The sequence below is a fragment of the Camelina sativa genome, chromosome 17, assembly GCF_000633955.1.
Source record: "Camelina sativa cultivar DH55 chromosome 17, Cs, whole genome shotgun sequence".
Classification (NCBI taxonomy): Eukaryota; Viridiplantae; Streptophyta; class Magnoliopsida; order Brassicales; family Brassicaceae; genus Camelina; species Camelina sativa.
Window position 1 is genome coordinate 8136579 of NC_025701.1, and position 25621 is coordinate 8162199.

The 25621-nt window shown below is 36.7% G+C and overlaps 7 protein-coding genes and 2 non-coding genes across 12 annotated transcripts; 4 read left to right on the forward strand and 5 right to left on the reverse strand.

The window, feature by feature from the left end:
- Positions 3011–4135, forward strand: LOC104756094 (protein YLS9-like). The gene has a single exon (XM_010478617.2). It carries the CDS (start codon positions 3185–3187, stop codon positions 3989–3991), a length of 807 nt encoding a protein of 268 aa, XP_010476919.1. The 5' UTR covers positions 3011–3184; the 3' UTR covers positions 3992–4135.
- On the forward strand, positions 5340–8214 carry LOC104756096 (putative pentatricopeptide repeat-containing protein At1g17630). 2 transcript variants are annotated; one of them, XM_010478619.2, is made up of 2 exons: positions 5340–7694; positions 7909–8214. In XM_010478619.2, the coding sequence occupies exon 1, from the start codon at positions 5428–5430 to the stop codon at positions 7621–7623; it is 2196 nt and encodes a 731-aa protein (XP_010476921.1). In that variant the 5' UTR covers positions 5340–5427; the 3' UTR covers positions 7624–7694; positions 7909–8214. The 2 variants fall into 2 exon arrangements, with proteins under 2 accessions (XP_010476921.1, XP_010476923.1); XM_010478621.2 differs by having other exon boundaries at positions 7947–8214.
- Positions 8166–10446, reverse strand: LOC104756095 (heterogeneous nuclear ribonucleoprotein 1-like). Of its 2 annotated transcripts, XM_019239535.1 has the most exons (7): positions 10344–10430; positions 9954–10134; positions 9786–9826; positions 9348–9511; positions 9127–9235; positions 8887–9056; positions 8166–8808 (listed from the first exon to the last, which is right to left on the reverse strand). In XM_019239535.1, the coding sequence occupies exons 2-7, from the start codon at positions 10004–10006 to the stop codon at positions 8386–8388; spliced, it is 960 nt and encodes a 319-aa protein (XP_019095080.1). In that variant the 5' UTR covers positions 10007–10134; positions 10344–10430; the 3' UTR covers positions 8166–8385. The 2 variants fall into 2 exon arrangements, with proteins under 2 accessions (XP_019095080.1, XP_010476920.1); XM_010478618.2 differs by having other exon boundaries at positions 9954–10446.
- On the reverse strand, positions 10486–12968 carry LOC104756097 (glyoxylate/succinic semialdehyde reductase 2, chloroplastic). Its single transcript, XM_010478622.2, has 12 exons — positions 12839–12968; positions 12616–12697; positions 12458–12523; positions 12263–12338; positions 12121–12176; positions 11841–11925; positions 11686–11746; positions 11474–11526; positions 11310–11380; positions 11147–11219; positions 10962–11066; positions 10486–10865 (listed from the first exon to the last, which is right to left on the reverse strand). The coding sequence occupies exons 1-12, from the start codon at positions 12966–12968 to the stop codon at positions 10701–10703; spliced, it is 1023 nt and encodes a 340-aa protein (XP_010476924.1). The 3' UTR covers positions 10486–10700.
- On the reverse strand, positions 13224–15731 carry LOC104756098. The gene is made up of 6 exons (XM_019239539.1): positions 15042–15731; positions 14582–14634; positions 14307–14394; positions 14131–14229; positions 13759–13886; positions 13224–13576 (listed from the first exon to the last, which is right to left on the reverse strand). Exons 1-6 carry the CDS (start codon positions 15582–15584, stop codon positions 13540–13542), a joined length of 948 nt encoding a protein of 315 aa, XP_019095084.1. The 5' UTR covers positions 15585–15731; the 3' UTR covers positions 13224–13539.
- Positions 16215–16286, forward strand: TRNAD-GUC. Its single transcript has one exon. It is a non-coding gene; the product is annotated as a tRNA-Asp (tRNA).
- On the reverse strand, positions 16354–16427 carry TRNAV-AAC. Its single transcript has one exon. It is a non-coding gene; the product is annotated as a tRNA-Val (tRNA).
- Positions 16501–23278, forward strand: LOC104756099 (general transcription factor 3C polypeptide 3). 2 transcript variants are annotated; one of them, XM_010478623.1, is made up of 18 exons: positions 16501–16581; positions 16749–17062; positions 17364–17451; positions 17626–17733; positions 17972–18156; positions 18519–18714; positions 19527–19784; positions 20034–20174; positions 20257–20338; positions 20631–20744; positions 21026–21171; positions 21405–21490; positions 21583–21700; positions 21941–21985; positions 22076–22202; positions 22298–22412; positions 22499–22689; positions 22777–23278. In XM_010478623.1, exons 2-18 carry the CDS (start codon positions 16755–16757, stop codon positions 23154–23156), a joined length of 2688 nt encoding a protein of 895 aa, XP_010476925.1. In that variant the 5' UTR covers positions 16501–16581; positions 16749–16754; the 3' UTR covers positions 23157–23278. The 2 variants fall into 2 exon arrangements, with proteins under 2 accessions (XP_010476925.1, XP_010476926.1); XM_010478624.2 differs by having other exon boundaries at positions 16537–16581; positions 16754–17062.
- Positions 23488–25153, reverse strand: LOC104756100 (putative F-box protein At1g30930). Its single transcript, XM_010478625.2, has one exon. The coding sequence runs from the start codon at positions 25065–25067 to the stop codon at positions 23547–23549; it is 1521 nt and encodes a 506-aa protein (XP_010476927.1). The 5' UTR covers positions 25068–25153; the 3' UTR covers positions 23488–23546.

The window sequence follows — 25621 nt, forward strand, 5'->3', positions numbered from 1 at the left end:
AATTTCTAAATATGTTAAAACAAAGTTTTTGTATAACATATAACAAAATCTTTAATTGTTAAATTGATACGTGTCGCGATCACATGAGTTTCTAATTTCGAAAATCAAAGTTTATATAATAACATAACATTGAATACGCTATCAAATCATTAACCGATTGAAAGACTTAAGAGAATTATATTAATATTTTATTTTGATTATCTTATTTTTCTTATATTATGTTAGTCACTAATTTTAACACATGATTATAATAAATTTAACATATATTTTTATACTTTTATCATTTCTGTATAAACTTTTTTTTACTATATGATTATAATAAATAATAATTACAATTAAATTGCAAATATTTTCCTTATTAATTGCACATATTTTCCTATTAAAAGTAGTATTAATAGATAATTTTTCTATTATAATTAGTGATATAATAGATTACTTTTGGTTCTATATACTTTTATTTTAATTTTTTTTAATTTTCCCATAATTATTAAATAATTTTTTCTTCACTCTCAGCTTAGATTCGTCCAGCGAACTCACTCTGAATCCTATGCGGTAGTAGTGGGTCTCGTGTCACTTGCAGTCTCTTCCTTCCTGGTCCTCTCCGCCATCTCTGTCATCCGGTCAGCGATCATGGCTACTATTGCTGCCTGGTTCCACATGACCACATACCACAGCTGGGTAGAGGAGTGCCTCTTCAACTGCAGGGTGGTCAAAGCTCTTTCCCGTGAAAGGTTTGATCTCAGAAAGAGATCATCATGGAACATGAAGAAGGTCTTCATCAAAGGAAAAGATGGCCTGTGCCTGAAGTATAAAAGTGATACTGAGGCCAACGTACATTAATATCATTCCTTCCCACGTGTTGTTCTCTCGTTGTTGTGCAAAAGTAAAATGTATATTGAAGAACCCACCGATCGTTGCATTGCCAACATTATTCTATTCCTTTAGTTATACGTAATCGTGATATTAAAAGGAAGAGAAAAAAAAAATCACATCCATATGCAATGTTTATTCCAATTCCTCCTTTCTAAAACGTATGTGTGAAATACTTTTGATCTAGTGCGGATGATTCCAATGAAATCTAAATAAATCCTAAACAAGTTATGTATATTCACTCAACTTATATTGCTCTTATTAGCATTGCTTGATCATATATATATTTGCTATTTTAGATCAAATTTATGAGGACTAAGCATCAGCTTTTTTTTTTTACGTGAAAAGAGATTATATCACATATTTTATTATATAAAACTTAGTTTTTAAAATTAGTAATTCACATAATTGTAACATGTGTCAAGTATATCAATAATATTTTAACATGTGTAATTTAACAATTATAGAAAATTTTAAAAATTTTAAATATAAAAGGATTTCAATTAATATTTTAGAAAAGTATATAAAACCAAAACAATATATTATATCATTAATTCTAATAGGAAAGTTATCTATTAAATTATTAATTTCAATAAGAAAATATGTGCAAATTATAAGGAAAATATATGCAATTTAATTGCAATTATTATTTATTGTAATCATATAGTAAAAAAAATTAAACAGAAAAGTGGTTAAAGTATAAAAAGGTTTAATGTGTTAAAATTAGTGATTAACATAATAAAAAATAAGATAATCAATAATTTTCTTAAGTTTTTCAACCAGTGAATGATTTGATAGCGTATTCAATATTATGTTATTATATAAACCTTGGTTTTCAAAGTTAGTAATTCATGTGACCGCGACATGTATCAATTTTAACAATTCAAGATTTTGTCATGTGTGATACAAAACTTTGTTAACATATTTGTAAATTATAAGAAATTAAAAATTTAATAATTTAATAAATATAAAAAGATATTTCATATATGTATATAAAAATATACTAATTCTAATTTTAAATTACTAGTTCTATAAGAAAAAGAATTAAGAAATTATACAATTAATTACTATTATAATACCATAATTAAATAAATTATACTGTCAATTATTAATCTAAAAAGAAAAAGGATTGTAGATACTTACCTTTACATAAACAAATAATTTTCTCAAAATAACATCTTTGATTTTTTGATTAATTTATGATAATATTAGTATATTTTTATTTAAAATTAATTGGACAAGTAGTAAAACTATTATGTATCAGATTACAAAATATGAAACAAATATATTTAAGATATTGTTACTTTTTCAAATATGAGATAAAATTATTTTCAGTTTTTTTTTTAGAATTATGTTTTATTAATTTTTAGTTTTTTAAATATATAGTAAAGTATAAATTTGATACAATACACATTTTTTTATATGAAAATTATAAATGTTACTCATTGGGATTGAGTGCATACAAGATGGAGTGTGTGAACTCTAAATATGGGTTAAAAAGAAAAATAAAATGAAATAAAATTAAATTAATATTTTGAATACGACTTAAAATTTTGCATTTTTTTCCTATCCGCGTTAATACGCCGGTCTAACTTAGTATNTATATATATATATATATATATATATATATATATATATATATATATATATATATATGATCATTGCTTCAATACAAAGGAAAATTATGTTTGGTGTACGATAGCACGTTTCATCTCACAATATATCAGAATATCAGCATCAATCATGTTTCTTCTATCGTTTCAAAACAAAGTTTCATCTTTTCGCCAACTGAAATACTGTATGTGAATGTAGGACTATATATTTACGAACAAATTCGTATATATACGATCAATACTAAGAAGGATGATAACTAGTCACAAATTTGTGTGTTTCGGCAATTAGTTACATTTATATATTACTACCAATTTTTAATACAACTAATAATAGTCTTATTTTGTGTCTGCTCCCATTGCTTAGCAAATAAACAACTGGACTCCCTCGTGACTTTTTTGGCACACCGGTTCACTCTCGAACGCTTGACAACCACGCGCTAATGTGACGCATGTAAAGCTCGCTCTAGTTCCGCGTTGAGCTGTCACTCTCTTTGTCGGTCCTCTCATCTCTTTCTTTTACTTCGCTTCCCCTCTCCTTCTCCCACTACTAATCTTCGTTTAATTAGTATTAAACTAATCACACTGTAATAATAATAAATCTCCCCTTATAAAGAACACACAACATGTCCTAAATCTTACCCCCTTATTTTGTTCCCCTCTAAATCAAATCTCTCTCTCAATCTCAATCTCAATCTCCGATTATGACAGACGACAGGGTTTACCCCGCATCAAAACCTCCCGGCATCGTCGGCAGTGGCGGCGGCGGCGCAACAACGAATCCAACTTTTCCGGCGAACAAAGCTCAGCTCTACAGCGCAAACCGTCCCGCTTACCGTCCACCAGCTGGTCGTCGCCGTAGTAGTAGCCACAGCCGAGGATGTTGCTGCCGTTGCTGCTGCTGGACGATTTTCGTAATCATCCTCTTAGTCCTCCTCGTCGCCGCCGCATCAGCCGTCGTATACCTAATCTACCGACCTCAACGTCCTAACTTCAGCGTCTCTTCACTCAAAATCTCGTCTCTCAATTTCACCTCCGCAACTCACCTCACCACCGCCATTTCCCTCTCCGTCATCGCTAGAAACCCTAACAAAAACGTCGGGTTCCTCTACGACGTGACGGACATCACACTCTACAAATCATCAACCGGAGGTGATGATGATGATGTGGTCATCGGTAAAGGATCGATCCCTTCGTTTGTTCACGGGAAGAAGAACACGACGATGCTTAGATCTACGATCGGAAGTCCTCCCGGAGATCTAGATGAGATATCGGCGGGTAAGCTTAAAGGAGATCTCAAGGCGAAGAAAGGAGTAGCGATTAAGATTGTGTTGAACACGAAAGTGAAAGTGAAGATGGGATCTCTGAAGACTCCTAAATCAGGGATTAGAGTTACTTGTGAAGGGATCAAATTGGTTGCTCCGACCGGGAAGAAGCCGACTACGGCTGTTACCTCCGCCGCTAAGTGTAAGGTTGATCCCAGATTCAAGATCTGGAAAATTACTTTCTAAAAATATAGAAAAAAAAAAACAAAAATGGAATCACATTCTTAGTTTTCTTCATTTTCCATTATTTTTTTCTTTATTAAAACCATTGTTTCAATTTTCGTGTTCTTTTTAAAAATTTGATTTCATATACAGTTCTTCGATTCCTGTNTTTTTTTTTTTTTTTTTTTTTGGGGTTATGTAAATGAAGATATATATATATATTTGTGTTGGGTATGAGAATTTAAAAATTTAATCATTTGTTAATATATTTATTAGTTTTCGAGTTTATTTAACAGTGGCGCGAAAAAGATAAGTGAGAATAAAACGCAACTATTAGTGGTAGTTAATTAATAAGGTAATAATGCAAGTGAGGTGTGACCAACTGACCATCACTATTAGGACAACAAGTGCTTTGGTCAATTAAGCTGGCTACATTTTTAGTAGTATTTGTTTTTTTGTTGTAGTATCAAATAATTAAGCTACCATGTGGTCCATCCATGTGTGTATAAGAAGAATATACCCTTATTATTTGCAGAAAAGAGCCTGTGTATTATTATTTGCAGAACCATGAATTTAATTACATATAATTATTAATGTGTATTATTATTAAGTCTTCCGTCTGTTGGCAAATGACAAGAAAAAATCTTCGGGGGTCTTTCTGAATAATTTAATTACAAGTGTGGGTGGGAAGTTACGTCCCCTTAACGTGTAAGAAGGTGTCGGTGAAATGAATTCAATTTTAACAAGAAAAAGCAAAAGCTATACAATGATTTCAGAATCAGGTGTTATGTAATTATCAACAACAAGTTTAAATAAAGAAGAATAGATTAGGTGTTATGGTTAATAATAATAGTACTATTCTGATTACGTTTATGAATCAACCAACTACATTTTTTCTTTTCTTCAAATCGTAGATTGATAAAACCTTTCCTTCACAAAAAGGCATATTTTAGTTTTTTTTTTTTATTCTACTTTTCCAAGTTGGTTGTTATCGAGTTTTTTTCGAGGAGAAACAAAAGATATATGTTATCCTTATTTGTTTTATGCAATGTGTATATTTTGAATTAAAAACAAATTGTTAGATGGTAACATTACTCTGAAAAGCGTAATTAAATAATGTTTGTTTAAATCATATTTGTATATATTGGCGTGTTAATGGGGTCGATAAATGATAATGTTACAGGACTAAAACCAAAAAAACATGTGACCACCACATGTTATACTAGGTGTTCAAGTTGACTTTTTTAGTCACAACACCCAACCAAAATAAAACGCCTTGGTACAAAAAGTAAACCACATGCTAATAAAATTATTTTGTTATGCGTAATTTAAATTTAATGTTTACATAATTTAGTTTGTTACTAACCTCCTTTGATGTTTTAATAATATTTAACCTAGAATTAATGGTAAACAAGAGCGTCAAAGTTAACAAATTTTGAAAGTACCTGCTACTACAGTACATGGTTCACTCTTCTCTTTGGCGATTTCGTCTTCAACAAATCCCTTGGCGGCGTCTTCGTAAATCTTGTTTCCACACTTCTCCATGTCGTCCATACCCACCAATTTCTTCTCCCGACGTCGTTTCAGTTCCCTCGTGCTACTACTCCCATACGAATAACAATGATCAATCCCTCTTCGATCACGTTCTTGGATTATGCTTGACGGCTCAGCAATGCAAGCAAGTTCATGCCCAAGTACTTGTATCCGATTTCATCTACCGTTCCGGTTCATTAGCTGCGAATTTCATATCGGTTTACTCTCGGTTAGGACTCCTCGTCGATGCCCGTAACGTCTTTGAGACTGTTTCTCTTGTTCTGTGCTCTGATTTGCGTCTGTGTTACTCGATTCTCAAAGCTAATGTGTCTCATGGTTTACACGAGACTGCTCTTGATCTTTACAATGGAATGCGTGAAAAAGGTCTCGCAGGGGACGCGTATGTATTACCATTGATCCTTCGAGCTTGTAGATACTTGCGTCGTTTTGGTTTATGTCAAGCTTTTCATAGCCATCTTATTCAGATTGGTTTAAAAGAGAATCTTCATGTGGTTAACGAGTTGCTCGTGTTGTATGCTAATAACACTGGAAGCGTTGGAGATGCCTACAAACTGTTTGTTGAAATGCCTGTGAGAAACCGTATGTCGTGGAACGTTATGATTAAAGGGTTTTCTCAAGAGTATGACTGTGAAAATGCTGTTGAGATTTTTGAGTGGATGCAACGTGAAGAGTGTATACCAGATGAAGTGACTTGGACTTCAGTTTTATCATGTCATTCGCAATGTGGCAAGTTTGAAGATGTGATTAAGTATTTTCATGTTATGAGGATGAGTGGAAGTGTTGTTAGTGGCGAAGCTCTTGCTGTTTTTTTCTCTGTATGTGCTGAGTTAGGAGCGTTAAGTACTGCTGAGAAAGTTCATGGGTATGTTATAAAAGGTGGGTTTGATGAGTGTTTGCCCTCGAAGAACGCGTTGACACACGTGTACGGGAAGCAAGGGAGAGTTAAAGAAGCAGAACAGTTGTTCCGGCAGATAAGAAACAAAGGTATAGAGAGCTGGAATTCTTTGATAACGTCGTTTGTGGATGCTGGTAAACTCGACGAGGCTCTTTCATTGTTTACTGAGTTGGAGGAAATGAATGATGTTTGTAACGTCAAGGCTAACGTGGTTACCTGGACCTCTGTTATCAAGGGTTGTAACGTCCAAGGAAGAGGAGATGATTCACTTGAGTATTTCCGGCGAATGCAGTTTTCCAAAGTATTGGCTAATTCTGTGACGATTTGTTGTATACTATCAATTTGTGCGGAGCTTCCAGCTATAAATCTCGGAAGAGAGATCCATGGGCATGTGATACGGACCTCAATGAGCGATAACATTCTGGTTCAGAATGCATTGGTGAATATGTACACAAAATGTGGGTTACTCAATGAGGGGAGTCTTGTATTTGAAGCAATTAGGGACAAGGATTTGATCTCATGGAATTCGATAGTCAAAGGTTATGGTATGCATGGGTTTGGCGAGAGAGCGTTAAGTATGTTCGATCGAATGATAAGTTCTGGGTGTCATCCTGATGGGATCACTTTGGTAGCTGTTCTTTCAGCATGTAGTCATGCAGGGCTGGTTGAAAAGGGACGCGGAATTTTCTATTCGATGAGCAAAAAATTTGGATTAGAACCCCAGCAAGAGCACTATGCATGTATTGTTGATCTCCTTGGTCGTGTAGGGTTTGTGAAAGAAGCGAGTGAGATTGTGAAGAACATGCCTATGGAGCCCAAGGTCTGTGTGTTGGGAGCTCTATTAAATTCTTGCCGGATGCATAAAAACATGGACATTGCAGAGGATATAGCATCCCAACTTAGCGTTCTTGAACCGGAGAAGACAGGAAGCTATATGTTGCTTTCTAACATCTACTCTGCTGGTGGGAAGTGGGAAGAATCTGCAAAGGTTAGGGCTTCAGCCAAGAAAAAGGATTTGAAGAAAGTTTCTGGAAGCAGTTGGATTGAATTGAAGAACAAATCCTACAAATTCTCATCAGGGTCAATAGTACAAAGCGAGTTTGCGAGCGTCTACCTGGTTCTTGAGGATTTGGTTAGTCATATGTTGAAAAAAGGCCCTACACATGATGAGAACAATTATGAGGATGATCAATTGTGGACAGCATAAGAGATGAGTAATCCGCGCATAGACTGAGATGATGCACATCAGACAAAAACCAAACCTATGGAACCTATCAGGTAAGCCTTGCTTCAGACCATTTAAACTAGCATTGACCAGTTACCAAATCAATCTTCAAATGAGAAGAATGGTAGTCATGATACACCCAAACTAGTTCTTCTGAAGCTTTATCTTGCTAAGTTTGGCAGTTCGCAATCTTCTTACCTTTACAATTATCATAATAATTGCAAGAGTACTCCATAACAGACTCTGCTTCATATATTAATGTTACAGGTTCTAATAATCCTCGGCGTTATCTTTGATGGTAATAGGCAAAGAACAGCTCTTGCCTCTCCTGAGCTAGAGACCAACCGATGTCAAGCTGCTGGAGAACCAAGAGTTGTAGCACTGGAACGCTCAATCTGGCACTGATGGTCACACAAAACAGTTTAAAACCCTTGAAGAGAAGAATGGTGTGTATACTTTATAGCGATATATTGTGTGAGATGATTACAGTTGTTGAAGTTTAATGATAATTTAGTAATCATACATACAACGTTATGAAAGAATTTCAATAACAATAATAACGTTTTGCCCTAAGTAACACCTTTGTCACAAAATTGAATTGACCTGTCTTCAAACAGGTCTCTCTCACAACAGTTGAATATGAAGAATTGGTCAAATATCTTAACTTAACCCGTTCCTTAAACTGTAAAGAGAGCAAAAAAAACATCTTTTTACAAAAAGAAGAGCCTCAGCAGCCGGTGGTTCTTACTTCTGATAAGGATGGTATCGACCTGGCACTGAGCCATTAGTCCCATTTCCTCTGCCACTGCTTGACCCGCTGTTTCCGTTTCCATGAGCTTTTCCACCTCCATAAGCAGTAGCCGCTGCAACACCATAGCCACCACCCATATAACCGCCAGCTCCATAGACCAGGTTGAACATTTGACCTCCATAACCATAACCATAGCCATAGCCACCACCGTAACCATAAAATCCAGCAGCGTTAACCATGGAGTTCCCTGCGTAGGCTCCATAACCGCCATAACCACCATAACCAGAATACATATTGTAATCTTCATTTCCTTTCCCACCATAACAATCTTCCTGATCATACTTGCCACTAGCACCATAGGACCGAAAGCTGTTATCTCTACCGGTTCTCTTTGGTTCAGCCCTTCTTATCTCCACCTATTCATCCATTATCAGTACTTGAGATTGCTATATTGATTAGCTTAAATTCTAAAACAAAAGTAAAACGAGGTTTGCCTGTTTGTCACCGAGCTCGTGAACTTTTCCATCGGAGAAAAGTCTATCGACAGAATCTTCGGTCTGAAAAGTTATAAAACCGAACCCTCTAGACCTTCCAGTGAGGTGGTCATACATGATCTGGTGCTCGATTATGTCACCATATACACAGAAATAATTCTTCAGTTCATCTACAAATATGAAAAGGCACATTATATCAGCAACAGTAACAGGAACAGGCAGAATAAAAGAAACTTTTACCTTCTTCCAAAAGTGGTGGAAGTCCACCAACAAAGATTTTCCTAGTCTTTGATACAGCTTTGATATCAATATCCCTGTCCCCTCTAGGAACCGTCCTTTTCAGTTCAACCTAACATTTAATCGGAATTAACCAAAGCATCCAATTGCTAATAACTAACTGAGAAACAAAAGCGGAGCAGATGATTTACCACATACAAACTCATTTATGATATATATATTACCTTTCGGTCATCTAATACATGTTCTTCCTCCAAAACTTTCTCAGCAACAGCTGAATCAGCAAAAGTCACAAACCCAAATCCCCTTGGATTTCCAGTCATTCTATCTGTCATGATTACAGAATCGACAACTTCTCCAAACTTTCCAAAGTAATTCGCAAAAGTCTCTGAAATAAAGAAACAAAGTGGAAGCAATAGAACCAATACACATAAGAAAAATAACCAAGAACAAAGAGAGAATCACAGTGGCTTAACTCTTCCATTGCCAATCACAGAGTAAGAAAAGGTTAGTTCTAATGATCAAATTATATGAAAGAATCCTCACACCAGACACAAGATAAGGACATATTATATTATATGTTGGAGCTCCTAAGAGCTCATGTCAAGGCTAAGACAATGAAATGACTCAGACAAAAGCAAGAACTACGAGAAACATCATACCTTCAGTAGTTTCCCAAGAAACTCCACCTACGAACAGTTTCCTAACAAACATAAACAATGACAAAAGACACCATAAGAAACCTTTCCATCAATATCTTAATAACCAGCTCTATCAGTTGAGAAGGAGATTAAAATCAAAAGTAAACCCAAACCAAAAAAAACACGAACCCAGGAGAAGACATGGACGAAGACGAATGGCGATGCTCAACGGAATGCTTCATCTGAACCCCACCAGTATCAACGGCTGCACAACCGTTACTCCGGTCATCAAAGGTCTCCACTTCATAATCCGACGGAGGTAGTTGTTCATCGTGTACGTGACGGTGGTAAGAGTCATCATAACCACGATCTGAGTTGTAATCCATCGATCAGTGCAGCTCAATCAAAAACAAAAACCCTAAATTTCAAAGTCTGCTGATGATGATGAAGCTCAAGCGAAACGAGTGAAACCCAAACTAATAAAAATGGAACCTTTATTCACCAATTTCGATTACTTATTCAAAGTTATGGCATCAAACATTCAAAAAAGTTCAGAACTTGGAAGAGAAAAACCCTAACCAAAAGATGGGTGAAGTTGAAACGGCAACAAACAACAAAGCTCAGGCGAAAAATTTAACACTTTTGAGCCAACTGAGAAATTTTTGAAACAAAATTAAAAATTTGATTTTTGATTCGGTGTTATCAACTTATCATCGGAATATATGAAAACGACATCGTATTCTGAACATTAGTCAAAAACAATTGGACTACTTGTCGCCTTGTCAACAAACAAACATGAAGAGATCAAAGGTTGACTTGTGTTTGACTTGTTCTTATCTAAATTAAACAAGTCAATGTAAAGATGAAATCTTTTCATACAATAAAGAAACTCTCTTCTTTCACATTGAACAAAGCAAAAATAACAAATCTTTTAAGCTAAGCTTCTCTAGATTTTGCAGCTTTTAGTGCTTCAATAACCGCAGAGAAGTCTTCATCGCTCAATCCATAGGATTTAGCAACCTTGTAAAGCTCGTTTGCAGCAGCTGCAATTGGAGTAGATTGAGAAACTGATTCCGCTAGTCCAAGTGCGAGTCTCATATCCTATACGCGCATGTAAAATCATTTATGGTCTCATCAAACTCTTGAGAGTTTTTGTGAACATCTACTAAACAAGTAAAATAACACAGTTACACAAACCTTCTGCTGGTGCTTTAATGGAAAAGCTGTCGGGTACACTGACTTGATCATCGAAGGACCCTTTAGCGAGTACATTGGCGCATTGATAGCTCCCTGTGAGACAACCTGCAGTGGTATTTTCCCCCAGGGTTTACAGCGGGGATTTTGGGAAGAAAGTTTCAGCTAAACAGTGGTGTTTAAATTACCTCAACCAGTACATTTGGATCGAGTCCAACTTTCTCGCTTAGAAGTATTCCCTCCGCGAAAGATGCCATCATACTGCATGAGAGTATGAGAAGAGAGATCAGGAGAAGAATATGTGATTTGCCAAGAAATGAATGAAGCAATATATGGTCACTCAAATGATACCTTCCCATGATCATGTTGACGACAAGTTTCATTGCTGCTCCATTACCAACTTCACCCAGGTAGAATCTTGACTGGATCATATAATGCAAACTAGTAATGAAAATGGTTTATATTTACAGAATAAAAAGGAACTGAAAGCAAAAAACACTGGCAATAAGACATACCTTTCCCATGATGTCGAAGAAAGGAGAAGCTTTTTCGTATAGCAGCTTGTCACCTGAAATGTCAAGTGGCAGATATTCTTAAATTTTCTTTTCATTCAACCATGTTACAAGACACAGACAAGTCACCAGTGAAGCAAAAATAATCTGATACGTATAACTGATGAATAGATTATCAATACACACCAGTGAGGAGTAAGTAAGGTATTACTAACCTGCAGTGAGGAATATCAACTGGCCATCTTCCGCAGGCTTTCTGGAACCGGAAACTGGTGCCTGTGAATATCAATAGAGATGAGACTGAAGTCACGTGATCTCTGGTACAACATTGTTTGGTGATTCCAAACATCGATTGTTAAAGAGTCTTTACCTCCAAAAACAATGCGCCGGTATCCTTTATTTTCTTGTTGATTAGCATTGATGAGGCAGCATCAACGGTTGAGACATCAACATACCTGCATTAGCAGGCAAGTCCCATTTTTACAATTAAAGTATCAACCAAATTACTATATTGATTCGAAGAATAAAAAAAGGAAGAACGACTGCAAACTCTGCGGTAGTTACATAAGAAAATAGAAAATACAGATATTTTGAAACATTTCAACACAACCACATTAAATCCAACATAAAATCTCATAAGGAGTAGGTACCCTTTTCCTGAACTAATTCCAAAAACGGCTCCATTCTTTCCACAGGCAACATCAATCTGAGGGAAAGCGAAAAAACAGATTCTATTTAAATATGGAGTGAAAGAAGGAGAAGAGTCAGCAAACATAAGTGAGACATACGCACTGCACTTTCAGGATCAGCAAGCATTGCAAACGTGAGATCACAAGTTGCAGTCACTTCTTCAGGAGTAGACTTGTACCTACGAAACAGGAGAAAATTTCTTAATCAGAGGTTTTTCCTTTACAGTTTACATCAGCACCAAAAACCTCACTTGGAATAAATTATGTGATTCTTGAAAAGAAGCATTGAAAGTCTTACTTTGCTCCTAATCCAACGAGTGGATCACATTTGCTCTTAGTTCGATTCCATACAGTCACATCACACCTAAATACATCAAAAAAGGTAAAAAGTAGCGAAATTGATGTGAATTATACAGTCAACACATAAGACCCCCAAAGTCAAAAACTGTTTTTTACCCAGCTGTGATGAGGTTTTGAGCCATTGGAGAACCCATGATTCCCATACCAAGAAACCCAATGCTGACAGTTCCAAGTTCATCTGGGTGCCATACAAACCACAATTCCATCAGATAAAGACTCACCCAAAAAGGGGATAATGGAGATTCTAGTACTCGATCATCTTTCTGGAAAAGTTGTGGTTTTTAAAAAGAGAAGGAGCACCAGTTTGAATAGAAAGTACCTTTGGTAGATTGGAGGGAAGAGTAAACCCTATAAGAGAGAGAAAAAAGAGGTTTTGAGAGGAAAGGAGAAATGGGTTTTGGTCTGAATCGAAGAGGGATACGAGGGCAGAAGATGGAGCACAACGCCATGGCTCTTGAAGATGAAGATGAAAATAAAGATAATGAAACCAAAGGCACTGGCCATTGGGGCAATTGCACTTTGTAATAAAGTTTATACAATTCGAGGCGGAGAAATTGACAGTTTTTATTTTTATGGACTTTTTAAATGCACTCACACCAATCCATGCCTTCGGTTTAAAGCTGATTTCGGAGCAGAAATAATTCTACCGGTCGGTTAAGATGCTTTTAACCTTGAAATGATTTTGCAAATGCAAATGATAATATAACCGGATAAACTTTAGCTAATTTAATCATCAACTCCTTTTACCGCCGATTTGTACATCATGCTTGTATATATCAATAGTATTGTCTACAAAAAAGCATATCTTCAGTCTCCAGAGATGCTTTGGACTTAGTTCAATGTAGATAAACCGAATTAATTTGATTCAAACCGAACCCCAAAAATCGATTTGAAAACCCGGTAATGTGTCCCTATGGAGTAAACTGGTTTTGTCTCTCTCTATACACAGCACCAAAAAAAGAGAGAACATAAGGGATTCAGTTTTCTTGCTGAGCTCACGGCAGTTTCAATCCCACCAAATCATGTTCTGCAAGTTCGCAATCTTCCATTTTTATGCCTGAAAACCAACACAAGTGTGGAGGGGCAAGATGGTTGGATAAGATTAGCAATTATGTTGAAACAAAAACCACCAAGTTTTGAGATTTAAGAAAACAATCCTGATTATGAGTTTATTCGCTTATGGAGCAAGTAATTTGGAGTTACTAATAAGCTTGATGAGATAGAGAGAGAGATGCTGACCAAAAGGAGTCTTTCTTTTCTTGTTCCAATAGCTCTTCGAAGGAGATGTCTGAAAATTCATCATCTGGATTGTCTAACTCTCTACTTGATTTTTCTTTCAGTTCCATGGAAGCGCTTATTTCAAGAACCTACAGTATCAGAAAGACTGAGTATTCATGGCTATGAGTCTATGACTATTGTTGAGCAAAAGATAATCCCAAAAACTCAAGAAAAGTCCTAACTATGCTAACAGAGTCCAATACAGGAGATAAAACAGATAAGACTATACTGGTTTATAAGACAGTAACAAAAATCAGCAAAGATTAATCCAGAATCAGAAACATCATCAGACAGACACAATCTACAAAAACAAGTGATTGAGTTTGGTTTAACCTTTTTGTACGCAGGTGAAAGTTTTAGCTGTTGCTGGAGCCAATTATATACAAGTGCATCTTCTTCTACTCTTTTTTGTTCCATCTCTAGCTTATTGATCTGATGACAACATTACAATTTACTTCAAAACCAACAGAAAAAAAACCAGAAGGTTATTGATGAAGCTAACCATTCACCTGTTGACGAAGTCGGTCAAAGGATGATCTATCAGCCTTGCAGAGAAGGGCTTTTGTTATTGCAAACTTGCGCTTGATTACTTCTGACCTACCATACAAAGAAGCAGGCTTAAACAAGCGTCACCAAAGAAGAAACATTTGTCTCACACCACTAACAATAAACATGAATTGGAATCTATGACAAAGCATAGAGCAGGAAGCAGCCAATTGTCTTCAAAATGTAGGAATAACTAAGAAAATGGATCAGAGATGGCAATATGATAGTGTTAACTTACTTTTGCTGTAGTTCATTTTTGGCTTCTATCAAACAATTAGCAAAGTCCCCAACCTGCAGGTATATTGAAGCAAAGGCTAGATTGAAGCAAATCATTCTGACATATATCATAAGGAAGCAAACTGATATTAAAGAGTACTAAAATCCCCCCAACTTAAAAGTCCTTTTGGTTTATCAACTAAGTTAGTATAGGATATAGAACAAACACCACAGAGGTTTTAAGATGCTGAATAAAGCCTATAGCTTTACACAAATCACAGAGGTTTTAAGATGCTGAATAAAGCCTATAGCTTTACACAAATCACAGAGGTAATAAGATGCTGATTAAAGCCTAGAGCTTTACACAAATCACAGACACAGGCTTAGCAGGCATTAACGCATTTGACTTCAATTTGTAAGTCTCGAACTCACGAGTTGTAGTTCTCAATTGGCATTTAATAACCTAAAGACAAGAAGCAGACCTGAGCAAGAGTCAATCCTTTGGCACTATTGCATTTAACAAGCTGATCGTACTGCTGCTTAATCTTCCTCTGCGTAGCACTGCTCGTCGAGGTAAAAGGGTACAAACAAACAAACTGCTCCGGTTTGTTGTTATCCGAAATCGAAATCGAGCCAGACATCGGATTCAACACAACCCCATCTCCTTCACCAACGCCGCAGGATTCATCTACTAGTTTCTTCTTCTTACCTCGCTTCCTCTTCTTCTTCTTCTTATTCTTATTCGCAGGATCTTCCTCCCAATCCGATTCATCCTTCTTATCGGAGTCGGAGAGCAGTAACTCGTAGAGACGCGAATTCGTCAAATGCGTCGAGTCATCATCATCATCTTCACGGGCTGAGTCTGAAATATCGGAGAGAGAAGACTCTGGTTCGAGTTTAGTTTCGGATTCGGGTATGAGTATCTGGCCGCCGTACAGAGCAGGTCTGCGGCGGAGAAAGAAGAGAGCGGAGACGAATGAGAGGAGGGAGAGAGTTAGTAGAGATAAGATGAGAAAGGAATACATGAGAGAGGGTTTAGTGAGTAAAAGATGCTGTAGTTTTGATTTGTGTGAAATGCGGAGCCGCCATTAACGTGCTTCGTACATCACAGAGGGCACATAGATAGAGAAAGAGAGAGAGAGATAAAAATGAAAGTTCTTGGCATTAGAGAACTTAGGATATTTTGGAAACTTTTAATTATATTTTTGGTCTTTCATTTTGCATTAATTTAAGAGATATTAGGAATATAAATCTATGAGATTTAAAGTTGTAGTTAAAATGGTTTAAGAATAGATGACTCTTTTTCTATTTATGGTAAGATACTAATAATATATCCTTACTAAAAATCATAAGTCTTAACTATTAATTACTTTCAGTAAACATCTGGTCTTTATTTCTAAACCATTTAAACTGATGTGAGTATATATATTTCTCTTATTTGTTTGCCTTGATAGACTATTAATAATGCAATTTAGTGTAGTATTAAACTATTAATACAAAATCCTTTTTGTAAAATTTTGTCTATAGTTTTTGTAAAGCAAATTAGTAATGTTACAAATTAGAACACATGTAAATACATTTTGAATATATTTTACAGACTTCATCTATTTTGAAATCTCTAATATAAGTTCTGTATCTGCAAAATTAGCATCTGAGTCGTTGTAGTATAGTGGTAAGTATTCCCGCCTGTCACGCGGGTGACCCGGGTTCGATCCCCGGCAACGGCGATTATTTTTTTTCATAAATATGTATAATAATAAAAAATATTTTTATGATCATGAAAAAAATTAATAATGGCTTCGCCCGGGTTCGAACCGGAGACCTTCAGTGTGTTAGACTGACGTGATAACCAACTACACCACGAAACCTTATTGTTAGATTCTTCAACAAAGTTGTATATATTGAGCACTAAAAAGAGTCGGCACAATTGATTTGATCTCAGGATATATCATTAATTCTCCAACACCGCCGTGACTTCCCGACGTGTTCCACGGCGAAGAAGAACTCCATCTCGTCTTCCAGGTAAACAATTTCTTCGGGTACTTATGATCCCATAAACAAATTAGGGATTTTCGATTTCCCTGTTTAATAGTTGGATAGGGTAACAGCCACTGCGTAGCTTCTCCGTGGCAGATTTATAGGCGAAAAGAAAGTTTTTGATTTTTGTTTATTCTTTCTCTTATTGATAGATTAGGATGGAAGATAAGGGAAAGGGTGTGGTGGGAGGAGATGAGGGGAACTTGGTTTCTGAGTTAGAAGAAGGTCCAAACAATATGGAATGTGATGAGGAAGTACTTGGTGGTGATTGTAGTGATGATAACTATGATGATGAGAACAGTGATGAGGAAGGTCTGGTAGATGATGATGATGATGATGATGATGGGGATGATTCAGAAGAAGGAGATGAATTTGAAGCTGCAAGTGGAATTCCTAGCACGTTTGAACGACTTGAGTACGAAGCTCTGGCTGAGAAGAGACGCAAAGCACTTGCTGATTCTCAACGGTTAGTTTCTTCTCTCTATCCTTTATTTGAGCGTGTTCTGAGGCTGTGCAATTTAGTGGAAGCAATGTTTCAATCTCAATCTGCCTTTGCTTACTTAATCTTCTTGCGTGAGAATCCCTCAGACTCAAAAAGCACGCGTTGGTAAACTCGAGAGCGAATATGCATACCCCATTAGTTTGATTCGGCTTTATAATTGCGAACGTTCTTCGAATATCCCTTTTAGATGGATTTGTTGGCCAAGCACTTCCCTTGCGTTACCCTACATTCTTTTGAGCTGATTATTTGTTTGTAAATGTGACAGTGGTGCTACTAACATCTCGAATAGCACCTCGGGCGTGGAGGGATTCATGGAATATTTATCTTCCGGTCGCCGACGAAAATCAAGGAAGGTGTGTATTCCTAGGATAGCTAATATCTATATTTCACACGTTAACTTGTCTTACATCGTCTTTTAATATAGAAACATGAATTTCCATTAATCCTACACTCCAACAAAATTACAGTTGGCAATACTGCATATCCTGCCACTTCTTTTTGAAATCCTACTTTCTTTACTTATGCAGCATAAAAAAAAGGGTAGAAAACATGGGTCAAGGAAAGGAGTTGCACCTGACATTCTACTGAGGTTTAGGGAGGCACTTTTTCTTCATGCCCATGGCCGTGACAGTGAGGTAATCTAGGTGAAGTGTATATGCTCTGTTGGTATCATGCTTATAGAGAGAAAACCGAGGCTAAGGAACACAACTTCATAATTTCCTGAAAAAATAAATTGTTCCTTGTCTACCACAATATGGTTTGACTATTACATATTTGAAACACTGCTTTTTTCCTAAATAGTATGTGTGCACATATATCTATCTTTTATTTATAGGGACTGATCCAGATTTATGTGGATTTACTTTCTTCCAGGCTTTACCTATTTTATTAGAAGTTATTAAGCAAGCACCAACCTTCGATCAAGCATATTATCAACTTTCACGTGTTTCTGAGCAACTTGGTAGGACTGAATCATCTTCTACGGAAGCATTAAAGATTGCTGCAAATATCAAAGGTCCAAAATCACCTTTTTGGAAGTTGCTTTATGAGAGGTTCAGGTAAGTTATCTCTGTTCAATCCAGTCTTCATTTGCATCATCTAGTACAGCAGAAACGCCAAAGGCAAATTCTTTTTCTGTTACTACTATATGCTTGTCAATACTCAATAATGGCTATCTAGATGTCACTATAATTTTTTGACAGTAGGACCTAAGTAAAGATTGTAGGGCTTGCAAATGATTAAGTAAACATTGTCAGCCTCGTTAGTCAGTAGTATGAATTCTTAGGGAAGATGAGTAGAAGGAAGAGAAGGATACAGAACGAAAGTGACGGGAGGTGGTTGGGGAAGGGAACCTGTTTAGTTTTCTGTTTAGAATCTTTTTGATTTTGGTAAGCTAAGTAGAAAAAATGATTGATTTCAGGGAACAAGAGGACATGTCGGCAGCAAGGAGTTATGCGTCCAAAGCAATACAAGCTGATCCTGAGGATATCCCTTTAAAATATGAATATGCAGACCTCTGCCTAAAAGCTGGAAAATATAGAGAAGCTGCTGAAACCTATGAGCAAATATTTCGTCGGTGTCCTGAGAGAGTTGAAGCACTCAAGTGGGGGATAGAGGTATAAGCTGAATGACGTATAATTTCTTCTCATTTTTAATCCCTGTAATGTGGTTTCTGTAGCCAGAAAACAAAAACAAAAAATNTCCAAAATCACCTTTTTGGAAGTTGCTTTATGAGAGGTTCAGGTAAGTTATCTCTGTTCAATCCAGTCTTCATTTGCATCATCTAGTACAGCAGAAACGCCAAAGGCAAATTCTTTTTCTGTTACTACTATATGCTTGTCAATACTCAATAATGGCTATCTAGATGTCACTATAATTTTTTGACAGTAGGACCTAAGTAAAGATTGTAGGGCTTGCAAATGATTAAGTAAACATTGTCAGCCTCGTTAGTCAGTAGTATGAATTCTTAGGGAAGATGAGTAGAAGGAAGAGAAGGATACAGAACGAAAGTGACGGGAGGTGGTTGGGGAAGGGAACCTGTTTAGTTTTCTGTTTAGAATCTTTTTGATTTTGGCAAGCTAAGTAGAAAAAATGATTGATTTCAGGGAACAAGAGGACATGTCGGCAGCAAGGAGTTATGCATCCAAAGCAATACAAGCTGATCCAGAGGATATCCCTTTAAAATATGAATATGCAGACCTCTGCCTAAAAGCTGGAAAATATAGAGAAGCTGCTGAAACCTATGAGCAAATATTTCGTCGGTGTCCTGAGAGAGTTGAAGCACTCAAGTGGGGGATAGAGGTATAAGCTGAATGACGTATAATTTCTTCTCATTTCTAATCCCTGTGATGTGGTTTCTGTAGCTAGAAAACAAAAACAAATGGTTGGACCATTTTTATGAACTTATTGTCATATTTGGTCTTTTCAGTATTTCCTTAAATCCGGTGAGGGTGAACGAGCAGCGAGCATCTTAGAGGATCATATCAAATCCCATTCATCTGAAGTGGGGCACGATATCTTGGATTTACTGGCTTCTGTTTTCATGCAAATTAATGCGCATGATAGAGCTCTTAAGTATATTAACGATGTGCGCCAGATTTACAAAGTAGGAAAAGAACTATCTTCCAGCTTGAAAATAAGACAAGCCATCTGTCATGTTCACCTTAACGATATGGAGCAGGCAGAGGTTTGTATATCTATATTATAAAACTGCTAATTGTTTATATCAGTGATTGGTTTGAAGATATATCATCTTCTATTTCTTGTAATATATCTATAAGCCATCTCATTTTCCCCGAGAGAGAGAGAGAGAGACTCACTAAGGCATAACAACCTTTTCAATGTGTGATTTTGTACCTACCTATTAAAATTCCTTTCTTGCTATCAGATGTTGTGTTTCTATTCTTGTGAATGATGCTGCTTCCCTGATCTGCAGATTGTGTTAAGCATTCTACCACAGGAGGCTGTATCTGAACATCCAGAGCTCATTACCAATTTGGCTGATGAACTAACAAACATTGGGAATTTTCACTCTGCTCTCAAATACTATTTAAAAGCAATCAGCAAACCTGTGAATGTAAGGAATCTGCTCCATTGTTTCCTCTCTTACCACTTTTGCTTCACCCTTTGGATAACTAGTTTTGTGGTTTTCCTTGTAGAATGGCTATTTGTTTGTGAAGATTGCTTGTTGTTATATGTCATTGGCAGAACGAGAACAGGCCATTATTTTCTACTATAAAGGTACTTTCATATTTTCATTGAGTAAGAGGTTGATTAAGTTGTTGGGTATATGTGTTTTCTAAATTGAAAGAGCTCGTGGATACTTTTGTTCTACCTTTAGCCCTCTCTTTTCAAGTGTAAAAGGATTGAACTATGTTCTGTCCGTAGTTAATTGCATGGGATGTTATGAAGTCTCAAAAGTCAATCCTTTATGATTTTGTATGTCTTGCAAATTTTAAATGGTATCGTCTATAGTCTTTTCGATTTCTCATTTGTTTCTATTTGATTTGTTGCCAACTGAAATATTCCTCAGCTTTGAATGAACTCAGTGATACGGTTGATGTTCGCATAACTCTGGCTTCACTCCTCCTAGAAGATGGCAAACGAAATGAAGCTGTATTAGTGCTTTCTCCTCCGGAAAAACCAGGTCAGTAGAGAAAATTGTAGTCTCTTTTCTGCCTGCATTGTCTAAGCGAGTGCATATTTTACCTAAGATTTGGTCCTCATGGTACTTTACTCCATTAAACAACACTTTGACAGTTTTGATGCGAAATTTTGTGAATGAATAATGATTGTGTTACTTGGTGTCGAATTTTTCCTCGGCGTTATGTTTCCAAATGTTAGTTATGCTATTTGCATCCAATTATGCTCCTGTGTTGCGCCATCTGTTAGTAAGATTGCTAACTATGGTTCTTTCTCTAAGTGTAGATCCTGATACTGCTAAACTGAAGGCATGGTGGAAAAACAAAAAGATCAGGATGAATCTTTGTCAGATCTATCATTCAGAGGAAATGCTTGAGGACTTCGCCAATACAGCACTGCAGTTGGTTCTTAAGTGGGTTTGGCGGCGGACGGTAATATCCCTATATCGAAGTCTTTTGGAATGCGTTCTCCTATAATAAAAATGCAAACGAAATTGTGAACAAAAATAACTACTGCTTCTTGAAGAAAAGCTACTTGGATCCACCTGAACATCTAGCATTTTGTTAGGGTTTTATCATTTAACATAGCAGAAAGTCGTTTCTTAAAAATTATTTTGTATGCTGGACTTACTCTGTATTTGCATTCGGCCTGATGTAAAACTTAGGTCAAGGGGAAAAGAAAACGTTTGGTTCTTTCAGAACATCAAAGGAACAAAAAACGCCGACGTCCTAGAGATGCTCAATCTTCCCAGTAAGTATAACATATATCCACCACAATCTTTAAGCTCGTCATTCCTGTCTGCACATTATTATTAACTTTTCTTCCGGAACATGTTGAGCAAGGTTGAGAGGCGGACCAAAAAAGTGGCGCAAAATCAGGGCCACGTTAAATGAAACAAAAAGAATTAGAGAACGAGCTGCTATTAAAGCTCATAACGAAGATATTTGCAGTGAATCTGAGGTAACTATAAATGTGTACACAATTTCACCTTCCCCTGTTTCCTGATAAAAGCTTGTACCAGAAGACGTTTGTGTTTCAACCTACCCAAATTTGGTTCCATATTGTGGGTGACAGCCTAGGCTGTATTTTTTTTTGTTGGTTTGTATACCATTATTGCCGATTCTGACCTCTTTGTTTGAAACATAAATATGCTTTTCCCTTTTATATTGACTGGGCTTATCCTTTGACTTTTGTACTCAGGAAGAAGCTATCAAGGATGTAGAGTATCACCGTCTTTTCGTGGATGTAATTAACTGTTCTCTTTTACCATTATCTAGTATATTGAATATCGTTGCTTTATGTTTTTCGTGACTCCTAAAATTATTTGTCTTGTAGTTGTGCAAAGCGTTGGCATCCCTGCAAAGATATTGGGAAGCTCTGGAGATAGTTAATCTTGCTCGGAGATTGGATGCTAAAATGCTGCCTGTTGAGATAAAAAAGGAACTTCAGTCACTTGGAGCTAGTACCTAACGCAACCTTGATAAATCATGTCTTTTAGATCTTACAGCTGGGTTTATTACTTGCGTTTAACTCCCCTTCTTCTTATAATATTTACAGAAATATCATGTGATACAATGGATCCAAAGCAGTGGTTTGACTGTGTAAGATCTGTCATCCAGCAACATCCGTATCGTTTGAATGCCTGGAACTGCTATTACAGAGTCATTTCAAGGTAGAGAGCGGCATTTCACTTGGAGAGTATTGTAAGCATGTTTTGTTTAGGACTTTACATAATTAATATCATATTATTGTGTGCAGATTAGGGAAAAGAGCATCAACTGAAGCTAAGTTCATGCATCATCTAAGGAGTAAGTACAGAGATTGCGTACCGCCCATTCTAATTGCTGGTCATCACTTCACTGTGACAAGCCGACATCAAGATGCTGCAAGAGAATACCTTGAAGCATATAAACTAATGCCTGATAGTCCTTTAATTAACCTCTGTGTGGGTACGTATGTTCATATTGTTCTCTTTCACTTTCCCAAATTTCCGAAATTAGTTAAATTGAAGGTTCACCTTCGTTGATACTTTTCAGGAGCTGCGTTAATCAACTTAGCCCTTGGTTTTCGACTCAAAAATCGACATCAGTGTCTAGCTCAAGGCTTTGCATTTCTGTACAACAATCTCAGAATCTGCAGTAACAGTCAGGAGGCGTTGTATAACGTTGCTCGAGCCTATCAGCACGTAGGACTAGTGACTCTTGCAGCTTCATACTATGAGAAGGTTTTAGCGATTTACGAGAAAGAATACCCGATGCCAAAACTTCCAAACGAGGATCCGAATGTTGCGGAAGAGCGGAAGCCTGTGAATTGTGACCTACGCAAAGAAGCTGCACACAATCTGCATTTGATCTATAAGCACAGTGGAGCGTTTGATCTCGCGAGGCAAGTCTTAAAGGATCACTGCACTTTCTGAGTCTCGTTATCTTTGTCTTTTTTTTTCAAACGAAGATAAAACACTAAGAAACAAACCGAAATTATCTATGTTCCAACTGATTTGAAGAGTACAAAGTTTGTTTTCATGCATTACTTACAAAACATTCTCGTTTACATTTACAATTAGATTAATATAGATTCACATAATCACATAAAAAATATTTTTTTTGAGAGTTGAAACAAACATATCACCTTTTATGGATATCAAAAGCTTGTCTTATTTCAAACTCCATGAATATTGTCTTTTGTTTCATTCTTTAGAATCAGCTTCTTGATTTGTCCATCCACAGTTAATTTGTAATCATAACAAATGAATAATCAGACAATTGATTAGGCGTTTTTGATCTTTATGTGTCCATATGTTACAAATTTAGCTAGAAGCCAGCAGAATGATAGACCTAAACAAAACGAAAAACAAACAAACCAAAACAAAAAATAAAATAGCGAAGCCAGCAGAGCGTATGAGCAGGTCAGCTGATAATTCGTACTTGTTAGGCTCCTTGCTCTTCACAGATTGAAAAGACTTGGAAAGGTCAGGAGACATATGCCTACGTCGTTGTGGTTCTGGCCTCTCGGGAACAATATTCTGCTCCTCGTTTTTCACAGATTGAGAAGACTTGGAGAGGTCAAGAGACGTACCTCCGCGTTGTTGTGGTTTTGGCCTCTGGGGAACAATGTTTCGGCCTAGTTGTGAAGGGGCTGACTTCAGTTGCATTGCACCAGTAACATTAATATCCTCTACATAGTCTTGTAGAAAGGCGTATCTCCAATCACAATCATCTCCAACACCTTGCATTTCAACAGTTTGGAGAGTGTTCCTTTCCGGATTGAAGTAGAAAACATAAAATGGATTAGACGCAGAATCCGTCGACAAAACAATATCACCAGAAGCAGTCACCCCAACAACGGATAGATTCCTTTTGACATTAACAATTTCACTCTGATCAGTCGACAAAGAGTAGACATAGCTGGACCATTCCCGCTTCTCTAGAAACTTGATACTCAACTTAACGGGAAATCCACCATCATCATCATAATCCAAATAAATCCCACATAATTTCCCCTTGTAGTTTATCATTCCATTAAAACGGCGATCATAACTGCAATTCAGGTTAACGAGCTTGAATTTCTCCGATCTAACATCGAAGGAAACTATCACATAAGACCATCCATTAGTATCTAGAGCTAAGTAATACAAAACCCCATTGATGCAAACCCTTTCCCATAGAGGCTCATGTGTAAAAGGACATTGGATCTTCCTCCACCTCAACTCCCCAGTTCCCAGTGTTAAGATATAGTGATCTGTACCACTAGAAGCTACAAATTCACGAGTAGTCATGAACAATACCTTGAATTCCTTATCAATCGGATCAAACCCTAAATAGCTATACGAATACCTATGGGAAACACCACCTCTAAGTTCAGGTAAGATCATATACTGTCCTGTGAGAGGGTTACATATCACATGCTTTACATCTTTATCTTCCCTTGGGATGCGCATATCATGGAAATAGATCAATCCAGAGGTATAGCTACAATTGTATTTGCTTATGCCTTTAGAGAACTTGATATGAAAATCTGCGGCGGATGATACTACAAGAGAAGACTTCTTACATGGATGATTCTGAGGCTGAAGAGTTGAGTAAAAGCTCCACTCACCGTCTTGTGGTTTTTTTACCCCAATTAAGAGTCGTCGACAAGTAGCTTTGGACCTCCTGGTTAGATACAAGTCGGTGAAATCATCTCGGTGGAATCCAGATCTCATTAGAGCCAAGGACTTCCATAGCTTCGACACGCAACGACACCTCCCTATTGATTTTGCTGGCAATTTCGACAGTATCTTGATGAGGAGATCATCTGGAAGTGAATCAAAAGGTTTTGAGCTATCCATGATCGGAGTCGGACGGAGAAAGATATTTTTCCGAGAGAAAACAAATCGCACAGACAGACTCAAGATCTCGACCTAATCAATCAAAGTTTTGGGCGGTGGGCCTAATCAGGATCGGCACTACCGTAAGTAAGACCCAATAACCATGGGCTTTTTAACCATCCAATTTTTTATTTACTTTTTAATTTCTTGTGTTTTGTGTTGATCGAAACATATTTCAATGGTTTTGGAAAGATAGGATTTAGCAATGATATGGTATAAACAATTGAACTTGGTGGGTTTTTTTTGTTGTTGTTGTCCTTCGAAAACTCGAAAAATCAATCAGCGGTTAAAATAAAGTCATAAGCATTGTGTTCATGAAGCAAAATGTAAATCTATCCAACTCTTGTTCTCATCTTTCACAAGAAGTCAAGAACTGTTAACATGGAAGTGATTAAAAGCAGATAGAGACTTTGATTGGTAACACGTTTTTAAGACTTTAAAACTATTTAAAGCATTGACATTTACTTTTTTACCAATCATACTTGTTTGCTTTTAATTTTTACCAACCAAGAGAG

What these genes read in the sequence shown, in the direction of transcription:
- LOC104756094 (XM_010478617.2), top strand. Translation starts at nt 3,185, where the DNA reads ATGACAGACGACAGGGTTTACCCCGCATCAAAACCTCCCGGCATCGTC.
- LOC104756098 (XM_019239539.1), bottom strand. Translation starts at nt 15,584, where the DNA reads ATGTATTCCTTTCTCATCTTATCTCTACTAACTCTCTCCCTCCTCTCA. An exon ending in AAGGATTGACTCTTGCTCAG is followed by an intron (nt 14,635 to 15,041) that starts GTCTGCTTCTTG and finishes ATATACCTGCAG; the next exon opens with GTTGGGGACTTTGCTAATTG. An exon ending in TTGACCGACTTCGTCAACAG is followed by an intron (nt 14,230 to 14,306) that starts GTGAATGGTTAG and finishes TGTTGTCATCAG; the next exon opens with ATCAATAAGCTAGAGATGGA.
- LOC104756095 (XM_010478618.2), bottom strand. Translation starts at nt 10,150, where the DNA reads ATGGATTACAACTCAGATCGTGGTTATGATGACTCTTACCACCGTCAC. An exon ending in TCGTCCATGTCTTCTCCTGG is followed by an intron (nt 9,827 to 9,953) that starts GTTCGTGTTTTT and finishes TATGTTTGTTAG; the next exon opens with GAAACTGTTCGTAGGTGGAG. An exon ending in TTCTTGGGAAACTACTGAAG is followed by an intron (nt 9,512 to 9,785) that starts GTATGATGTTTC and finishes TCTTTATTTCAG; the next exon opens with AGACTTTTGCGAATTACTTT.
- LOC104756096 (XM_010478619.2), top strand. Translation starts at nt 5,428, where the DNA reads ATGGTTCACTCTTCTCTTTGGCGATTTCGTCTTCAACAAATCCCTTGG.
- LOC104756097 (XM_010478622.2), bottom strand. Translation starts at nt 12,968, where the DNA reads ATGGCGTTGTGCTCCATCTTCTGCCCTCGTATCCCTCTTCGATTCAGA. An exon ending in ATCCAAATGTACTGGTTGAG is followed by an intron (nt 11,067 to 11,146) that starts GTAATTTAAACA and finishes ATACCACTGCAG; the next exon opens with GTTGTCTCACAGGGAGCTAT. An exon ending in CATTAAAGCACCAGCAGAAG is followed by an intron (nt 10,866 to 10,961) that starts GTTTGTGTAACT and finishes ATGCGCGTATAG; the next exon opens with GATATGAGACTCGCACTTGG.
- LOC104756099 (XM_010478623.1), top strand. Translation starts at nt 16,755, where the DNA reads ATGGAAGATAAGGGAAAGGGTGTGGTGGGAGGAGATGAGGGGAACTTG. An exon ending in ATCACCGTCTTTTCGTGGAT is followed by an intron (nt 21,986 to 22,075) that starts GTAATTAACTGT and finishes TTTGTCTTGTAG; the next exon opens with TTGTGCAAAGCGTTGGCATC. An exon ending in TATTACAGAGTCATTTCAAG is followed by an intron (nt 22,413 to 22,498) that starts GTAGAGAGCGGC and finishes TATTGTGTGCAG; the next exon opens with ATTAGGGAAAAGAGCATCAA.
- LOC104756100 (XM_010478625.2), bottom strand. Translation starts at nt 25,067, where the DNA reads ATGGATAGCTCAAAACCTTTTGATTCACTTCCAGATGATCTCCTCATC.